The sequence below is a fragment of the Protomyctophum parallelum genome, assembly GCF_964188405.1.
Source record: "Protomyctophum parallelum genome assembly, chromosome: 17".
Classification (NCBI taxonomy): Eukaryota; Metazoa; Chordata; class Actinopteri; order Myctophiformes; family Myctophidae; genus Protomyctophum; species Protomyctophum parallelum.
This window is the reverse complement of record NC_139719.1, coordinates 10990414-11011027: the sequence shown is the minus strand read 5'-3', so window position 1 is coordinate 11011027 and position 20614 is coordinate 10990414. Positions and strand designations below refer to the sequence as shown.

General features: G+C 45.3%; 1 protein-coding gene across 2 annotated transcripts in view; it reads right to left on the bottom strand.

The window, feature by feature from the left end:
• Window positions 1-3044: 3044 nt before the first annotated feature.
• Window positions 3045-20614, bottom strand: part of LOC310875132 (uncharacterized protein) — an 81987-nt gene continuing 64417 nt past the window's right edge. For both annotated transcript variants that reach the window (XM_083788244.1, XM_083788243.1), the window contains exons 13-18: window positions 14221-14480; window positions 12991-13061; window positions 11226-11383; window positions 7855-7999; window positions 5923-6066; window positions 3045-5555 (exon numbers count right to left, since the gene is read on the bottom strand). In XM_083788244.1, the coding sequence (XP_083644370.1) occupies window positions 5121-5555; window positions 5923-6066; window positions 7855-7999; window positions 11226-11383; window positions 12991-13061; window positions 14221-14480 (1213 nt within the window). In that variant the 3' untranslated portion in view covers window positions 3045-5120. The remainder of the gene's footprint in view (window positions 5556-5922; window positions 6067-7854; window positions 8000-11225; window positions 11384-12990; window positions 13062-14220; window positions 14481-20614) is intronic.

Below are 20614 nucleotides of genomic sequence, written 5' to 3'. Positions count from 1 at the left end.
AATGTTGTGTTCCATTCAGGTCAGAGACAAGGTGCTGCTAATGTAGTTACATGTTGGCTCACTGGTAAAGGCTCTGCTACTCTGTAACAGAGCCTTAATTAGTATCACACTGCAGGCTATCAATTAAATGGCAGTATTGCTGCTCACCAGCCCAACTAACAGTGACATTCCAGAGGTTGTCATTGTTTAGGCTTTAAAAACATCATACCTTGTGTTCATTATTATGATGCTGTCCACCTGTCCACCTGCTTTCTTTGAAACTCAATTCAAACTAATGTGTATTTTGTATGTTTTTATGGTCCTGGTGGTCCTACTCTACTTTAGATATTGAAATGTGGAAGAGAATGCATTGTCTTATTTAATTTCCATTCACAAAAAATAACCAACCGTTTTATTGTTAAACGGAAGGCAGACTCAATGTTCAAGCCATATGTGTTGCATTATGGATTTACCTTCCAGAGACCAATAGATAGACACAGTCAATAACTTTCAAAACACTTTAATTTTCATCTTCTATGACTCCCAAAAAAGAGAAGATCACAAATAACATTTCCTTGGTGAGTTTGAACAAGGCAGTGACACATATAGCCTAGGTAAAGCATAAAATGAACATGACATTATCTGCACCAATCTAAAACCTTGGAAAAGGATCAGACCCCTCCATGTAAAACCTGTGTTTGAACTGGTTTGATTCTCTAAACACAACAGCATTAAATAACGCCATTTTCTTCATTCCAGTTGATAGGAAAAAAATGACCGACAAACAATGCTATTTTATACACTAACCTTTCATTTAATACTCTAAAATTAATATAAATGAAAGCAGACCATGTTATCTCATGCTTTATATACACATCACATTCAGAAATTAGGCTGGAATGGTAGAGCACAACAGAGATTAAAGTAGCACAGATGCATTGTGAGAGAAAGGTTCGCCCAAATGGCTGCAGATTTGAGCACTTCCAGCATCTAACGCCATGTCATATGACGGTGACACCTGTCAGAAACATCTATAAATTTCGGTGAGGAGCACTGCTGATAGGGCAAAGTACAAATTAGGTTTTATTCTCTCAGTCTGGAATATAATCTCTGTAATACGACAGCAAGGCTTTCACTTCAGCATCACATATACTGTACAGAGCCATCACCAAGGGAACTGGTTTGCCACGCAAACCACTGCCATGGAGACCCAGCAGCTGCTCTGTGATGTCACAGGCGGGTGATGGCAAAATGACACACCGCAAAGTTGCAGTTGAGGTTGGCGGTGGTGGTATGGGCCTTGGAGACCTCAGTGAAAACAGGGGCTTCTAAGAACTGATTTCCCTCTTTATTTTATGACACACATAATCACAGTTTGTGATACATCTACAGTACAGTATTGTAGATGTTCGTAACCTGCAGTATATACATACCTCACCATACTGTAAAAAACAAGAATTCAGCATACAGAGCCCTGCATGTGACATGTACAGACTGTACAAGCTATAAACTTAACGCTCATTCAGCAAGTCGATTCAATGTATAGATGCATCGTCACCTTTGGTCTTATTTGGGTAATATCCTCGATAAAGTCCCCAGTCATATCACAGATACACACGTCCCCTACGCAGACCTAGAATGGCACTAAACAAACATATTGCTGCCCTTTGACAGTTTGGCCGCATTATTACAACAGAGTAAAAGACGTATAATAAATACACAAAATGGTACATAACAGGTAAAATTATGTCACAAGTTAATGTGGCCAAAATACAAATACTACACATTTAAATGCTCGGAGGATTTCTTTCCAAAAAAGACCAGATAGAAAAACGATACACTTGAACTCTATAGCATCCGTATTTATGGACGAAAATAGAAGATCTACAAGATCCCAACGCACCACGTTTCCGATGTGTTGTGAACTTGCAGATCAGCTATTTTCGGCGAAGACATTTGGTGTACAGGGGGAAAAGGAGCAGACATATTAAGTATAGAGCCCGGGGGTAAATGGTTGGGTGGGGGGGATTGTTTCGGCAAATAGAAAGAAACAAACATGCAAGCATGGATGGGAGAGAGGAAGTGCAGAAAGGAAGAGCTAAGACAGCCACGCGGATAAGGTGGCACAGAAAAAGAGGCAAACATCAAAGGCAAACGTGCTAAAGTTCAGTCCAAACATTCAGTTGTACATGTACATATAAAACTGCACTTAATGAATGAATCCACATACAATGCTGTATGAATGTTGCTCTTGTTAGAACTTTGCACAGCATGACGACACTGGACTAGAATGATTCCTACAGACTCTTTTGAAGCACCAGCGTGGTCGCAGCATACATACGGATGACATTCACGAGTCCCCACAGGAAGATGGACACACTCAAGCATGCATTCATGTACTGTATATAGACACAGACACGCACGCACGCACACACACACACACATGCACGCACGCACGCACACACGCACACACACTCACTGACACTCACACACACACACACACAAACACACACACAGTAGCCCCCCTGCACTATCCCATGCATGTGCAGTGCAGGTGTTCATAATTATGGCTGAAAAAGTGGGACGGCTATCGCTGAATGGTTAAAGAGCCGTAGGTCCCACGTTCAATTCCATGCCCCAACAATGTGTCAAAGTGTCCCTGAGCACAGACACTTAACGATGAACTGCTCCCCGAGTGCCAGACTAATGACGCTCAATGCTCCTAGTAGTTATAGGAGGGGGAAATGCAGAGGACACATTTCATGTTTGTGCAAATATACAGTGACACAAAACAAAACACCCCATGGAGTGGGGACTAAATTATAATGATAAAGTAACTGGATGTCAAACAGCCCTCTCTGCTGGTAAAATGCTGGCACTGCGGCTGTTCGAGCTGCAATTTTCGGGCCGAGTATAAAATGGCTATATAGACCTCAACAGCAGATCATTAACAGAAGGTGTGTCACGAGATGGAAATGGCCACTCTTTCCCCCCCCCCCCCCCCCCACCAAATAATTCATTGATTCAAAGCAGTGATTGTTCCTTGGTAGTCTCATTGTCTACCTTTCTTATTTCACATACATTAGGTCATAGCACAAACTTTAGCCATTTATACTCCATGCTACTCTACTTCCCGTATATATATATATATTACCTTGATCACTTACAATTCCGAAACAAACTGTACGTACATAAGCATTCATGTAATACAGATATTACACAGCTTTGTTGCCTTTTACGTTCACACTATCGCTTAAATAAAGAGAAAACTAGAATGTGAATCATGTAACAACACTCTTGGGAACTTAGGTATAAGGAATGTCAACTATACATACTTAATGCATATTCACATCAGTTTACTGATTATATCGTAAATATACTGTCAGGTGTCATACAATATAAGCATACATGGATGGCAACTTATATACAACATAACCTGTGTGATTACAGTGAATATATGGATAACATAGTTCTCATAAATATATTTTCAGTAGCATATTTAGCATACATTGGACATACATTACACAAGAGAAGGAGGGGTAGGCTCGACATCAACCAATCGACTGTAAAATACTTTAAAAATATTGAAAAACAAGAACATTCAAAGGCCTGCCCAGTGAGTGACAAAACAGGGACTTGGAAATTAGTTTAAAGGTACACACAGGGATTTCACATGGCAGAGAACATGGCTAAAACAGTAGCATGAAGATAAAGGATTATACCGGTATAACCCCGCCTGTACCAAAAAGCCCTCTGGCACCAACATTTCCCAAACCCAACCCGGATCGGCCAAAGAAGTAAAAGCCTAAAAAAATAAGCTGGATGCTGGATGCAGGCATGCGGATCACTTGAGCAAAACAACGTTCAGCCAAGAAGAAGAAAGAGAATAGAAGCACACCACGGGACGGAAGCAACTGGGGAAGGGAGACAGCTTAGTTTCGTTTAGGGAGGGAGGGAGGGGTTTGAGTAAGAAGACAGATGATGTTCCCGTTGCTGAGATGCCATTTAGCATTGACTTGAGTGTTGTGGGCCTCCAGCTGATCTCATGACTTCCGACTGACTTCTCGGCGATAGGCGAGAGAGGCGAACCGCAGCCAGCCAGCCAGCCAGCCAGCCAGCCTCCTCTGGTATGAGATCACATGAAGCGAGAGGAGACAGAGGGATGATCGATTGCCTCCTCTCCCTGAAGGCAAACCAGCTCTCATCCCGGGTGTCTCACACACCGTCGGTCCATACGTCCACCTCTCACGTTTAGTTAGTTAACATCCCGGGAGGAGCTCTAAATCAAGAGCTATACAGACAGGCTCCCTCGTGGAATGTGAACACACCTCTGTGATGTGGGAAAAGAAAGGGAATAGCAATGCAATGGCTCTTAAGACCATGTCGACGCTTAACCGTTAAGACCAGTGAGAGCCATGCCACTTTAAAATGGGACTGGCGTGCGTGGCGCATGGTACAGTAAGCTCGTCTCAAGTCACACGGTCAGTCGTCGGTCTGAGAGAGACAGTACGGTTTTTCCCAATGCGTTAATGTGTTTGGTCCCAAATCAGAGTATAAGGAGGTTGAGGAAAAAGCTGTGAGGGGTTGTTGCCTGAAAAGAAGCAAAGGGAGAAACCAACAAAAAAACGGATGCTGGATGTAAAAGTCCCTGTATGGTCTTCCCCCCCCCCCCCCCCCCCCCAACTGTTCCTTCCAAGAACAACCTCTGTTCCACCTGCACAGATCAGTGTGCCGCCACGCCACAGCCCAGCGTGACCCCCTTCACCCCACCTGACACCTCAGTTTAAATGTGTGAACCTTCCCACCACTCCTGGTATCAGCCCCAGTCAACAGGATCAGCACTTGACCTGACTGTTGTGGACGAGAAGATCGGTAGGGTGCCACATAGGCTGGGTGGGGTGTGAGTATATGTGTGTGTGTGTGTGTATGTGTATGTGTATGTGTGTGTGTATGTGTATGTGTATGTGTATGTGTATGTGTATGTGTATGTGTATGTGTATGTGTATGTGTATGTGTATGTGTATGTGTATGTGTATGTGTATGCGTGCGTGTGTGTATTCGGGGGGCGGGTGCGAAGGGTTAGACCCTCCCCCGTGTTCCCCCTTCAAAGAGCAGAGCTCTGAACACTTACTAGGAAATTCTCAAAAATCAAAGCCCCGAGCTAGGGAGACAGACAGACAGACAGCCAGCCTGCCGCTCCCCGGGGGCCAACCCCTACTCCCCCCCCCCCGAAGCCTCACTTCTTGACCGCCTGCCGGTAGCTGTGTCTCTGGCCGTCCTGCTGACGCGGCGGCGGCGGCGGCTTGCCACCACCACCACCGCCGCCGCCGCCGCTGCTGCCGCTGCCACCGCTGGCCCTGCTGGTGTCCCCGCCGCCCCTGGCGCTGCTGGTCTGGCTGGCCAGGCTGCTGTCGCCGCCCCCCCCCCTGCAGCGTGGGGCTGGAGTGGGCCCGGTGCGCCTGCGGCGCCGTGCCGTTGTTGTCCTCCAGGAGCCGGGCCTCGAACGCGGACAGGTCCTCCTCGCCGCTTCGTATCTTGGCCCGCAGCAGCATGACGAAGGTGCCGTAGCGCGTTTTCTATATTAGGATCGGGTTAACGGGGGGGGGAAGGTGTTTGAGATTACGAGATTACAATCACACCATGGAGATAAAAAAAAAAAGACCAATAGTAATGACAAAAACAGAGAAATCTACAAAGTGACTACCGGTAGTAACTAAAGTTTTCAAATAATTGTAGTAGAGTAAAAGTACAATATTTGGCTCTTGAGATGTATTGGAGTAGTAGTAAAAGTAATGAAAATTGGAAATACTCCAGTAAATTAAAAAAAAAGCCTCAAACTTGTACTTAAACACTTGAGTAAATGTACTTAGTTACTTTACAAACGCTGTTTATTTCTCGGTTCTTTTAAAGCTCGGCGCGGCCCGGAGCACTCCACCGACTCACCTCGAACTCCAGATACTCGTCGCGCTGACGGTACTCGTCCAGCTCGCGGCCTTTCACCTTGCGGTCGGGAGGGTACGACCGCAGCTCGGCGAGCTCCGTGGAGATGGCGCGGAACCGCGTCTCGTGGGACTTGACCTGCTCTTCCTGCAAAACCAAAGTGTCACGATCAATGTTCTCATCAGGGAGAGGAGGGTCAACCAGGATGCCCTGCTCTACGATCTGCATACAGGTGTAAAGCCGTCTATGAGAGTCGGTCCGTCTGCGTGTCTGGAGCATAGACTGTAAAAAATATGGACAAAGCGTTCCCCGGGTCTAACATGAACGTAAAATGAAGCCCGTCAGTCCTTGAATTGTACATGGCCATCTTTCTAGATCCGTTTGGGCCCAGCTGGCCCATTGGCTGGCCCAGACAACGAGGCGGGACTTCCCCCCTTCTTCTTAGTTGGTTTTTATTTTGACTCGAGTGGGTGGGGAATCCCGTTCATAGACTGTAATGGTAGCCACGCCCCTCAGAACATACGCGACATTATGGTCATTTTTAAAATAAATGGAACCATAATTTTCCAAAAAGAATATTATGACATTAGAAATGAGACTTTAAACTAGTGACTGGAAGCAGAAAGTATTCATGACCATGTTTATTAAGGTAAAGGTCTAGGTGAAGTTGGGCCCAAATACATGGACTTCTATGGGGCTATGGGTTTTTTTGGGCCCAATGACAGCGCCACAACAGGTCATTATATGAACTTTCAGGAAATCCTGATTTCCTTGTGGCTTCACAAAATATATCTGTCTGACTGCCCCCCTGGTCTGGAGGTAATTTTGCACGTCGATGGACTGATAAGTGCCAAAGGTCTTGTGCACACTGCCAGTAGGCTACACAAGTACCTCCACGAAAAGTTTTCACATTATCGTTGCTGTTGAGAGGAAAAAACATAACTCAATTTTTTTGTTTTTTGATAATTTATTTTGCATAAATCAGTGCCATTGAACACACTTGGAACTGACATTCCATAATATTGATCTGACCTCATCAAACCCTGTACACTCAAGACATGCTCCATATATGGCAAGACCTCATCAAACCCTGTACACTCAAGCCACTGCCCCCACTGCCACCCTTAGATCTCCATATATGGAGCTGACCTGTTCTGTCATTCTATATGATGATCTGACCTCATCAAACCCTGTACACTCAAGACATGCTCCATATATGGCCAGTACAGAATTCATTCCATATGTTGATCTGACCCCCGATGCCAAAGCGCCTGTGCTCGCCCAGCAGTCTGCTGTCACCCAGGCGGATGTGTGCACGCGCCCTCGCCCTCGGGGGGGTCTTACTGGTTATAAGAGATATTATATGCGTTGAAATATCTTATTTTAACAATGGAAGTCAAAGGGACTCAAATTTGGACGTCTGAGCTCCATTGCACTTCCAGCAAAAAGGATTATTTGGTGAGAAATAACAAAGAATAAGAATTAAACACACATTTTTCTCTTGGACACAAGCGAACCGGCCACAGGGATCTAGATCACTGTTTCCTAAACAGTGGGTCGGACTCCGGACCCATTTGTGGGCCCTCTTATTTTTGGTTTATTACATTTTGTTTTTAATTATTATTATTATTTAAAAACCTTTTCAAAAAACATTTCCCAAAAAAGCAAAGAAATAACATTAATTAAAAACAAATTCAATGATTTTCCAGTAATTTCATGAAGAAATCAAAGAAAAATTACATAAATTCCAGAAATTTGAAAACAAATAGTAGTAGTGAAAATAGGCGAAATAGCAGACCTACAATCTCACAACGTGGCGCGAAGAGCTTGTAGGTCTGCTATTTTCAATAGTTTGGGTCCCGGGGAGACATAAAATATCTCTTTTAAGTCTGGAGCTAAAAGGTTTGGGAACCACAGGTCTAAATGATTCCGTACCTCTGTGAATTTGGAGGATGTTCCCGGCAGCAGAGGTCGGCTGAACTTCTTCTGCGATCCAATGGCTGCTGGGAACGGAGGCGCCGAGAACATGGCTGCTACCGTGTTGATCCGCGTGATCCAAGACTGCATCTGCTCTGCATTTCTGTCCAGACACGTGCAAACACAAACACACACAAATAATCACAAATAGTAGGCGCACTCGCACTCACACATAATGCACTCAAATACACACACGTGGACGAACGAACGCACGCACGGACGGCACACGCAAGCACACACACAGACATACACACATCACTTAGTTATCGGTTAGGCTTTATTTATACCTAATTATTTATTTGATTTATACTACAACAAGCGCACAACACGTAACGCTGCCTGACAACACCCGCACGCAACAATATATAACATAATATAATATATTATTCTCAGCGGTGCGCATTCACGTGCTGGGCACAACATCAAAGGAGTAACCATCAGAGAATGCAGCCTTGCTGCTGACAAAGAAATTCGTTTTGAAGCCAATTAATAATATAAGACCAGTTATACGCTAACAGACCTATTAGTACCCCCCGAGAATAATCAGATTGAATCAGACGGCCTTGCACCACCACGTCCCCAGAGAAAGAGAGGACTTAAGCTAGAGAGAGAGACATGTACGTGCAGAGAATGTATTGGAGAGGCACGGGCCGACATTCGCTAAAAAGGGCACTTTTTGCAAAGACAAAAGATTGCGAAAATGGCGAGCTTGTAGATCAGCAATCTTTTCGAGGCGAAACCATGCACTCTTTAGCTACTGGAGATGTGACGTAGGGTACGACATGGATTTATAAACAAATTATTTCAATTCAATTCATTTCAAAGGAGCTTTATTGTCATGAGAAAACATGACGTTTACATTGAAGCAAGTGTCAAAATACAATAAAAACTGTTGAAAATGGGGAGTATATAAGTTGGAGAGGGTACAGCATTTTGTAAACAGAGCTATGTCACATTGCATCGAAACAAATAGCAGCATTTATTTTATTTATTTGTCACTTTGGGACGAATAGCAGCATTTCTTCTTAAGACTATTAAATAGTATACAACAACAAAAAACGATTTAAGATGTGTTTAAAGGTAGCATCTCTGTTTACATGTGCAGTAGGTCTCTTTCAACGCAAAATAAATGCTGCATTCAAGTACAGGAGAGTTCGGGAAAAAGGCAATTCTCCTGAATGAGAGGAGGGGCATTTTGCATTTCTTTCACCGTAGTAAATGCTGCATTCATGGTCTGTGAAGAGGGCAGTTTTTTTACAGATTGGTATAAAAAGTGCAGGGGCTCATGCCCCCTTTGATGTTTTGATGTATATCTGTGCACGTGCCTGGTGTGATAGGGGTGGGGGGGGGGGGGGGGGGAGAGAACGAGAGAGAGAGAGAGAGAGAGAGAGCATATGAAAGAGAGTACAGTATCTGGGACAAATGCAGGCGGCAACTAGAGCAGAGAGCCTGTTGTCCTCCTGGGGGATGGGAACATGTGGCCATTCATGTGCCACTTCCCGCCCGGATCCTGTTAATGTACACACTCACACCTCCAGCCAGCTCTAAACGCACACTACACATTGACACACACGCGCCCGTGTGCAAGCACACCACACACACACACACACACGCTCGCACGCACGCACACACGCACGCACGCACGCACGCGCGTGCCAACAACAACCACTGTTGTTGGTTGAAATTACAAAGCTGCTCAGCTGCGTTTGGCCAATGAGAGAAGTTAGGCTGGACACTGTGACTTTTGAGGACGTCTGTCCCTCCCTTCGACACCCTGGTCCAACACTCCCAGGATTTTCTAGACTCTTCTGTGGCATGGCCCCACACATATACCCACACACAGGTTCAGGACTGCAGACTGCACTCTCCATTTTCCGCCGCAGTCTGGAAACTCACCTCTGCCCCTCCCAATTTCCTCGTATCTCTTTTCTTGTTGGCTATTATATTAATAGGTGCTAGTTAATAGTTATAGCCTACTATGAAGATGTATATTGGTTACTTGCTCACATAGAATGTTACATAATTATATTATTGTGCATAGACACAGATGCTAGCTTAGAACTTTATCTGTTATCTTATAGTTACTTAACATTTTTTTGTGCCGGCTACCGACTGCCGCTTAGTTGCTTTACGTAAGCGTTACATTGCTTGAAACATGTCCTCCGATTTTGCCCTCTGTAAGTTGCTCTGGATAAGAGCGTCCATTGAGGAATGACCTTGCCGGGTTCATCTCTGTGTCCTCCATTGACCGCCAACTTAATGGTGGTGCAGGTTCTGTTATGTTCTGTTATGGTTCTGTGTGTGTGTGTGTGTGTGTGTGTGTGTGTGTGTGTGTGTGTGTGTGTGTGTGCGTGCGTGCGTGCGTGCGTGCGTGCGTGCGTGCGTGCATGCGTGCGTGTGTGTGTGTGTGTGCGTGCGTGCGTGCGTGCGTGCGTGCGTGCGTGCGTGCGTGCGTGTGTGGCCTCATGATAAAGAATTGCACCGGGCAGATATGACAAATAACTTATATTAGGAAATTATACTGACATATTTAATATTTATACAAAAAAAAATAGAGGTTGAATGGCAAATCGAGTGGCAAAGTGACAGGCACGTTGTTTAACGTTGTTTAATGCAATCAGATAGGACTTTTCTGTTTAGATGTATGGGCTGTCAATCAGATAGGACTTTTCTGTTTAGATTTATGGGCTGTCAATCAGATAGGACTTTTCTGTTTAGATTTATGGGCTGTCAATGAGATAGGACTTTTCTGTTTAGATGTATGGGCTGTCAATCAGATAGGACTTTTCTGTTTAGATGTATGGGCTGTCAATCAGATAGGACTTTTCTGTTTAGATGTATGGGCTGTCAATCAGATAGGACTTTTCTGTTTAGATGTATGGGCTGTCAATCAGATAGGACTTTTCTGTTTAGATGTATGGGCTGTCAATCAGATAGGACTTTTCTGTTTAGATGTATGGGCTGTCAATCAGATAGGACTTTTCTGTTTAGATGTATGGGCTGTCAATCAGATAGGACTTTTCTGTTTAGATGTATGGGCTGTCAATCAGATAGGACTTTTCTGTTTAGATGTATGGGCTGTCAAGGCCAGAAAGAAGTTTTTTGCCACTCAGTAGGCATCCCCGTAACTTCCGGGTTTGATGACGATATCACGCGGATACCCTCTATAGTGGAAATAGCTGATAATTCAGCTTATTTTTTTAATTTAAATTCGACAATTACACAAAAATAATTGCGATTATCTCAAATAATTGCGAGTAGGTTGTATAATAATGGTGACAGGACACATGTGCCTGGAAGAGATAGACCCTCCAGTCAGCGCTACTCACGGTGCCTGGAAGAGATAGACCCTCCAGTCAGCGGTGCGCAGGTAGAACACGTTGGGCCTCTTGCTGTAGTCTGAAGCCTTCATGGCCAGAGCATGGTGGATGGACACTGCGTTCTTCAAGTCTTCATCAGACAGTTGCTTCTCAACTCTGTATTCCCCCTGGTGGAAGGACACAGGTTTATTTTAACCAATTTTATTTATTTATTGATTTTTAGCAATAGATTTTTATTTATATCTCTTCAGGGTATATGATTTTTTTTTTTTTTTTAAGATATTTTTTTGCGGCTTACGCCTTTATTGATTTTTTAAGGGATAGAAAGTAGGCTGACAGGAAACGGGAGAGAGATGGGGGGATGACATGCGGTAAAGGCCGTGTCGGGTCCGGGAGTCGAACCCGCGGCACACCGCGACTGGATCACCAGTCCGGTGCCCAGACCGTTACGCTACGGCCTGGGCCAGGGTATATGATTTGATGAACCCTATAGCATCCATATTCAGGGCATATAACAGGTGAACCTTCAGAAAACATTTGGTGAACATTTGCTAAATCGCCACCCAGAGGGCCAAGTATTTTTATATAGATTTTAGGAATTTCTATGCACTGATCGGTTGGCACTTTTAACTTCGTTGTACATGTTACAATGACAATAATGATCCATCTATCCAAGTATAGACCCCTGGGGGGGGAATCTGGTCAATGAGGCATTTAGGGTTCAAGACAAGTGGATAAAAATAGTGTCAAAGGGGATTTGTGCCTGCTGCGACCACCGCCCTCCTGGTGGTCGAAAGAAGACGAAAAAAAGACAAAATAAAATATGATGATTGAAACCAGGGGGGGCTTTAATACCCCATTAAACCAAGACAAGCTGACAATGGGAGAAGTACCATCAAGTGTCAAATGAGGAGGATCAGGGGTTTAATTTCATTTTCATTTCATCCTTTGCTCCCGTTTGAGCTGACAAATCCATTGGCGCCCTTCCACGGTATCAGGGGGATGAGAACTTGGCTGGATGGCAGGGTGGGACACTTGTTTCTGTCCAAGCCCACGGATTTAGCGTCACAGCGGCCAGGGGAAGCTGGCTTCCCATATAGCAAAGAGGCCCAGACAGACCACTTGACCATATGGACCCCTTGAGGGTTGAGACCGGCTGTGCTGGACACATTCCACAAATAATAATAATAATAGCACAGTCAGGCACGTTACTGTAGTGTACAGTATGTCAAAGTGCTCTGTAGATAATATGTAAATAGCAACTACACATGGACAGACTGCCTGATTGTACGTCTTTGAGTTTTGTTCGATGCGACGCATTATGAGCTCGTATAGAACTGCTATTTTCAAAGGTTTTCTATACATTCGAAAAAATTGAAATAAGACATTCTGCAATGCATAAGTACTTTTACTTTTGGTACTTTATGTACATTTTGATGCCAATACTTTTGTACTTTTACTCTAGTACATTTTGGGCAACAAAGTCTTATGCACACCTATATGCTCTGAGACGGGTGCGTAGGCAGGGCTCAATGTACTCAAAGTGCACAAAGACCCGCACACCGTCTGCACTTGCAATACGAACTATATTTATTAGGCAACGTTTCGGACATTTCCGAGTGGCACGCTACGAGCTTGTAGGTCTGCTATTTCTTTTGAAATCGTGAAAATATTTAGGATTTCGAATAAATGTTTTTAATTTTGAGGTCAGGCCTAAATGGGTTAAGTAAAACATTTGAGTACTATTTTCCACCACTGACAATAGCTCATTTACCTTCTGCAGGTAGAGGATGAGGCCCTTCAGATGGACGTAGAAGGTTTTCCAGCCTCTCTTCCCTCTCGGTGCTGTATATAGACGGAACAGACGCTACCATGAAACGCACAGATCAAACACATGCAGTTCTCTGGCTCTATCAGTCAGTTACCATGGAGAATGTGCAAGATTGACATCCACAGCAATCCAACATATGGTAAGCGATCTGTTGACCGAGCTGGGATCTTAACACCTTTCTCCTCCTCCTCCTCCTCCTCAGCAATCCTGACTCACCACAGACCACCTGCTATGCCTTGGCAGAGCTGTTGGTCACGTTTGAGGTTGCCATACTATAGTGCAGGGGGGGGTCCCAGATATAAATGGCATTAAATTGGGGTCAGTAGCCTCTGCATGTCAAACTGGGGGTCCTTTTCAAATGGGGTCTTGCCCTGATCATTAATTTCAGGGCAAGACCTCGACCTCGCGCGTGCCGACTCGGCCCCCAGCCTGGTACCCTAGTCAAAATATGGCCCTTGAGGAAAATGTATTGGGGAACCCATGCTATAGTGCATGTGTATGGAGCAGTGCTTTCTTTGCACGTGCAATATTGTACTGACATGACCTGTCTTTTTTTGTCGAGATGTCGAGAAGAGGTCTAAGGTTTAGCAGCAAGGCTACCACAGAGACTGCTTGAGGAACATGAATGGGCAGTTCCTGACCACTAAAAGCGCCACTTCACCCCTTTTGCACCAGAGCAAATTTTAATGATGTGTAGGACACAAGAAAAACTTTCCTGGGGCTAATTGTTTAATCAAATGATCGACTCTGCTTAATACGCTATAGCCGACATTTGTTTAATGCGTTTAAATCGCCGTATTTTAATAATTAAAAAGAAACTCCGGCTTTGCCGCGGAACCTGGTGACGAGGCCATCATGTTCCGATGACGAAACAGGAAATCAACCCACCCAAGGGCCATGTTTTGACTAGGGTACCAGGCCGGGACTGGAAAAATGTTGGGTATATTAAAAAGAATAATAATAATAATAATAATTAATCTTAGAACAGTGGTTCTCAACCAGTGGTCTGGGGGGACCACCAGTGGTCCTTGAAGGAGTTCCAGGTGGTCCCCATGCAGCTAAACGACGTACAGTCAGTCGGTAAAACCAAATGGACCCTTATAGATCTTTAACTCTTGAGAGCATAAAAAGTGGTCCATGTGGCTCAACATTCATGCAGAACAAACCACGTACTTCTTTTGCCGTCAGAGTCGGCGTGCACCTTGCGCACCAGGAAGCCGTTCTTGTACAGCAGCGCTTTGGAGGAGGGCTCGTCCTCCTGGTGGTGATGGTGGTGGTGATGGTGGTGGTGGTGGTGCCTCCCGCTGCCCCCGCCGCCGCCACCGCCGCCCGCCACCTCGTGCTCGTGCGTCTCCTGCGCCGGCTGCTGGGAGGAGGCGTTGATGATGTCGTCCCCGAGCTCCGAGAATGACTTCCGCAGCTCCTCCTCATCACTATGGAGACGGAGAGAAACGAAGAAGAATCAGAGAGAGAGAGAGAGGAGAGGGTGATTAGCGACGCGTATCTATCAACACATCGTTATCGTCACCAGCGTGGCCCCGCCGTGCTGCCACTCGCTATCGCTGTGTCAGTCTCTGTTACGGGCCCACGCATACGGCGCATGCAATACGGACAATGACACCCACACAGATAGGAAACTCTTTTCCACGCATGACGGGAGAAATTATCGCCACTGACGGTTCGTTGCTCGCCAGAGGTTTTGTAATGCAAAGCACCCATGGGGGACACCAGTGAGAATGAAACCGTGCCTTCAAAGCTATAATTGTGCTCTCTCTCTCTTTCGCACACGCGCGCACACACGCACACACACACACACACACACACACACACACACACGCACGCACGCACGCACGCACGCACGCACACACACACACACACACACACACACACACACACACACACACACACACACACACACACACACACACACACACACACACACACACACACACACACACACACACACACACACACACACACACACACACACACACACACACACACACACACACACACACACACACACACACACACACACACACACACACACACACACACACACACACACACACACACACACACACACACGCTTCTCTCTCTCCTCCTGAGGAGTGGTCGACTTCGCTTGATCAAAAAGCATCACAGCAGGAGAGAAACGATCCTGTTGCAGCTCTGGGGTGATAAACAGGAACATCCTTGTCACAGTGGGGAGCCAGTCTTATCAGGAACACTAGTTCATACTCTCTCTCTCTCTCTTTCTCTCTCTCTCTCTGTCTCCGCATCATGCACGTCGGAGGTGAGAAAAGACACTCCTTGCTGGACCTCAAAGTGTAGCTTAGCTTAGCTGGACGCATGGTGGGCACAATGACTACCTCAGTGAAACCCTGCGTTCATTTACCTCAGTGTTTTTCACTGTGAACACTGAACACCCAACAATCGACACAATTTGCACAACCGTCACTTTATGTACCTAATCGCTCGACACAATTTGCACTACATCACACTCCCTTTATCTGCAATTAGACTCTGACTTTTCTGACGTCAATTACACATCACCTTGTTGTCCAAACACTACGCACAATGTTCAGTTGTGGCACACACTTCTCACGTGAAATCTCAAAGCATCGACCTATACAACACGCGACTATTCAAATCTTTAAACGTTCAGGTCTGGTGAGCAATTTGTTGGTAACACCTGACCCCATAGATGACCCACAGTGAATCGACCACATTGTCATCTGGGACAATGCGAGCTTCCCACCGGGCTGCTCAAGTGCATGAGTGGTTCCAGGACCACCCACATTTTTACGTTCTATAGCTTCCACCTTAGTCATTGTCATTCATGTGTTCCATTTCTATGATTGTGTTTTTTCAATTCTGCACTTCATTGTGCTGTGAGTGCTTGGTAGCGTGCAGCAAATGCTTAGTTGTATGTGCTCAATGAATGGTATGTGTGTGTGTCATTTGAAAATATGGCTGTGTCAGTAACAATTTGTATCTATACAGTAGCAATTTGTATCTATACATGACGTAATCACGAGTGTCAACAACAGAGTGTGGAGGGGTGTTGTCCGGGGTTTATTTTTTATTTTTTACTGCTAGTTGTGTTTGTCATGTGAATTGCTTTATTGAAAAATCATAAAAAAACTTTGATGACTGTGTGTACCAAATGAAAACACAAGTTCCATTTTGGGAACAGTTAAGAGAGATTTGTTTTAATTATCTATCCCCTGCACTATAACAAGGAATAACCAGTGTAACCAGTAACCAGCCATTTCGTTTTCGTATTCTATTCTTTTCTATACCAGTTGGGTCCAAATGGTGCCTTATGGGTCCATTTGTACACTCTCAGAGTTAAATGAATAGAACACAGATCTTTACTGTGTATGCCTTATGGGTCCATTTGTACACTCTCAGAGTTAAATGAATAGAACACAGATCTTTACTGTGTATTTGTACACTCTCAGAGTTAAATGAATAGAACACAGATCTTTACTGTGTATGTCCTATATCGGCCACGTGACCAGGGTCCCTGATGGAAAAGTTCAGCCGGTAAAATAGAAAATGGAGGTATGGCTGCCACACTCACACGAACGCACGCACGCGCACACACACGCGCATGCACGCGGGCATGCGGGCACACACATACACACACACACTCTCTCTCTCTCTCCACGCCCACCACCGCCCCACACCCCTCTGGGACTACACTACACTATGATTAACCATCAGTACGTAACAGTTAACCTATACAGGAGCCTGGGAGAGACAAAGAAAGACACACACAGAGAGAGAGAGAGAGAGAGAGAGAGAGAGAGAGAGAGAGAGAGAGAGAGAGAGAGAGAGAGAGAGAGATGTGCAAAGTGTTCTAGCCTGTTGCCTGGTAACTGCTAGCCTGCCTGAATCCCACACCATACAGAGTAGAAGGACAGGCAGAGTGGGGGGATGGATTGAGAAGAGGAGAAAAAAAAGATGGGGCAGAGAAAACAAAGACAGAAATAAAGGCAAAGCACACTAGTCTTACATGAACATCATGAAGAATATAGCGTATGAGTGAGAGGGAATGGAGAGGTGAGGAGAAAGGAGGAGGGGAGCGGAGCAGAAGTGAGAAGAGAAGGGGTAAGAGAGGAGAGGGGGCGAGGAGAGGAGGAGAGGGTCTAGGAGACGACACAAAGGAGAAGAGGTGAGATGGGCAGATGAGGTGAAGTGAGGTGAGTAGGGCAGAGGGGAGGAGGAGAGTAGGTGAGGAAAGGAGGGGAGGGGTAAGAACGGGAGGAGAGGAGAGTGGTATGAATATAGCCTAGGGGAGAACAGGTAAAGATGCCCCTCTGCTACTGGCCTAGGAGAGGACAGTGGTACTGGCCTAGGAGAGGACAGTGGTACTGGCCTATAGGAGAGGACAGTGGTACTGGCCTAGGAGAGGACAGTGCTACTGGCCTATAGGAGAGGACAGTGGTACTGGCCTATAGGAGAGGACAGTGGTACTGGCCTATAGGAGAGGACAGTGGTACTGGCCTATAGGAGAGGACAGTGGTACTGGCCTAGGAGAGGACAGTGCTACTGGCCTATAGGAGAGGACAGTGGTACTGGCCTATAGGAGAGGACAGTGCTACTGGCCTATAGGAGAGGACAGTGCTACTGGCCTATAGGAGACGACAGTGCTCCTGGCCTATAGGAGAGGACAGTGCTCCTGGCCTATAGGAGAGGACAGTGGTACTGGCCTATAGGAGAGGACAGTGCTCCAGGCCTATAGGAGAGGACAGTGGTACTGGCCTATAGGAGAGAACAGTGGTACTGGCCTATAGGAGAGGACAGTGGTACTGGCCTATAGGAGAGGACAGTGGTACTGGCCTATAGGAGAGGACAGTGGTACTGGCCTAGGAGAGGACAGTGGTACTGGCCTATAGGAGAGGACAGTGGTACTGGCCTATAGGAGAGGACAGTGGTACTGGCCTAGGAGAGGACAGTGGTACTGGCCTAGGAGAGGACAGTGCTACTGGCCTAGGAGAGGACAGTGCTACTGGCCTAGGAGAGGACAGTGGTACTGGCCTATAGGAGAGGACAGTGGTACTGGCCTATAGGAGAGGACAGTGGTACTGGCCTATAGGAGAGGACAGTGGTACTGGCCTATAGGAGAGGACAGTGGTACTGGCCTATAGGAGAGGACAGTGGTACTGGCCTATAGGAGAGGACAGTGGTACTGGCCTAGGAGAGGACAGTGGTACTGGCCTATAGGAGAGGACAGTGGTACTGGCCTATAGGAGAGGACAGTGCTCCTGGCCTATAGGAGAGGACAGTGGTACTGGCCTATTTGTTTTCTCATGCCCAGCCATGTAAAGCACATTTGAGTATTCATATACACACTGAAGACACTTTATATAGGCACTTGCTGCCTATATATATCACCTGCCTATAATATAGGCAGGAGAAAATGCGTTTTATCCCAACAGTGATATATTATATCACTGTTGGGATAAAACGCATTTTCTATGGAGTTGTGTGCACTGGAAATAATAAAAAAGTCCCCCCATTCTGTGTTGCCTATAGAACTGAAGGTCTGAAAAAACAGTAACATTATGAAGTACATTTTTGTGATGTCACTGAGATGTACTTCATAATGTTACTGAATTTTTTTCAGACCTCCAGTTCTAGGCAACACAGAATGGGGGGGACTTTCTTATTATATCCACACAACAACTCAAAGGTATATTAATGACAGTAAAATGTTGAAAATGAGTGGAATCCCGTAGTCACTATTCACTGGGATACCAAAAACATTTGAAAAAAAAGGTTTCTCACTGTTCTCGGGTTAAATATTGATATGCGATTAAAATGCGATTAATCGAGATTACTTAACTACAAAGCCTCTGATTAATTAGATTAATTTTTTTAATCGAGTCCCAGCTCTAGTTCTATCCCATTACAGCAGTGGCAAAACACTGTAAGTCATGTGAAAGAGGCTATCCATCCATCCATACAAATGTTCACAAATCCAATCTGCACTGCCATATATTTCTAAATGCATATTTTAAAAGAAACAGTCTCTGTTAATGACTTCTAGCTTAGCAGAAGCAGATAACAGAGCGTTGAATTTATTACTATGATGATTGCAACTACATTCAATAATATATAATTGCTATAAGGCTTCCTATAAGGGTTTCAGCTGTTGGCGTCATGATATGAACGTGAAGAAGTTGGCTCCAGCAGGCAGTAGAATGACAGGGTTAGTATAGCCAATGACAGACGAAGAGAGAAGGATTAGCAGGATAAAAAGAATAATAGAGCAGAGGGGAGAATAGCTCTCGCTCAAGCCGCATGCTCTATGCAATGCATGCATGCCTCTTATCTCTATTCTTTATGTTGATTCTCTCTGTTCCTATCCTGTTTCTATCTCTCCTCTCAAACTGTCCTTCCATTAGTATGTTTCTGCATCTGGCTGTAGTGTGTGTGTGTGTGTGTGTGTGTGTGTGTGTGTGTGTGTGTGTGTGTGTGTGTGTGTGTGTGTGTGTGTGTGTGTGTGTGTGTGTGTGTGTGTGTGTGGTGCAGAACATGTGGGTGCACCGGGGGAAAATGACCAGAATCCCTCTGTGGGGGTGTGAAGTGAAATAGCATCTATTCTATAGCACTGTTTTTCATCAGAGAAAGCCTATACAGACAGACAGACAAATTCCATTAAAAGCAACAATGTAGACCTTTCTGCCCAGATATTTAAAACATTGAGAAACCATAGAAACCAAGGGGGGGGATTTAAAAAAAATCACACGCGTGTGAAGTGAGGGGCGCTCTTATCATCATAAATCATCATACATCTTCTCATTCCGGCCAATCGCAATTTGCGTCCTCACTTTTTCCGTCTTCACTTTTCTGTCCTCACCTTTTTACCCCCGATACGTACTTTGCTCAGCCAATCAAATCATCGCTATGGGGTGCTCAGCCAATCAAATCATCGCTATGGGGTACACAAAAAGACCCAAAGCTGGTCATATAGGAGGGGCTAGCTCCCCTACAAAATAATCAAGCTAAAAACAAGCAACTCGCAGAGACCCAAAACCTGTAAGTCTGTGTCTCCCTTTCAATGTCTGTGCTGCTGCTCACTAATTTGACCTCTTGACAAAAAGCAATGACAGATTTGGTACATTTTCCCTATAGTGCATTTCAACAGATATATTTGATGGGGACGGCGTTTATGTGCCTTAAAAAAAAAAAGACCCTCCGTTGCAGGGTTCTTTCTTGTGCACAGTAGGTTAGGTGGTTGTGTGTGTGTGTGTGTGTGTGTGTGTGTGTGTGTGTGTGTGTGTGTGTGTGTGTGTGTGTGTGTGTGTGTGTGTGTGTGTGTTCAGCGTTCTTGTGTGTATGTGTGATGATGATGTGTGGCTGTGTTCAGGATTCGTGTGCTTGTAGTTGTGATGCGTGGTTGTGTTGTTCATGCCAGCAGTGTTTGAATAGCTGTTATTACTTCAGTTTGAAGTGGATCGCCCTCTCTCTCCCTCTCTCTCTTTCTCTGAATATCCAGTCCTCGATCCGTTCCTCCAACCAGTATTGTTATCCCCCCCCTCCAGCCCCACCC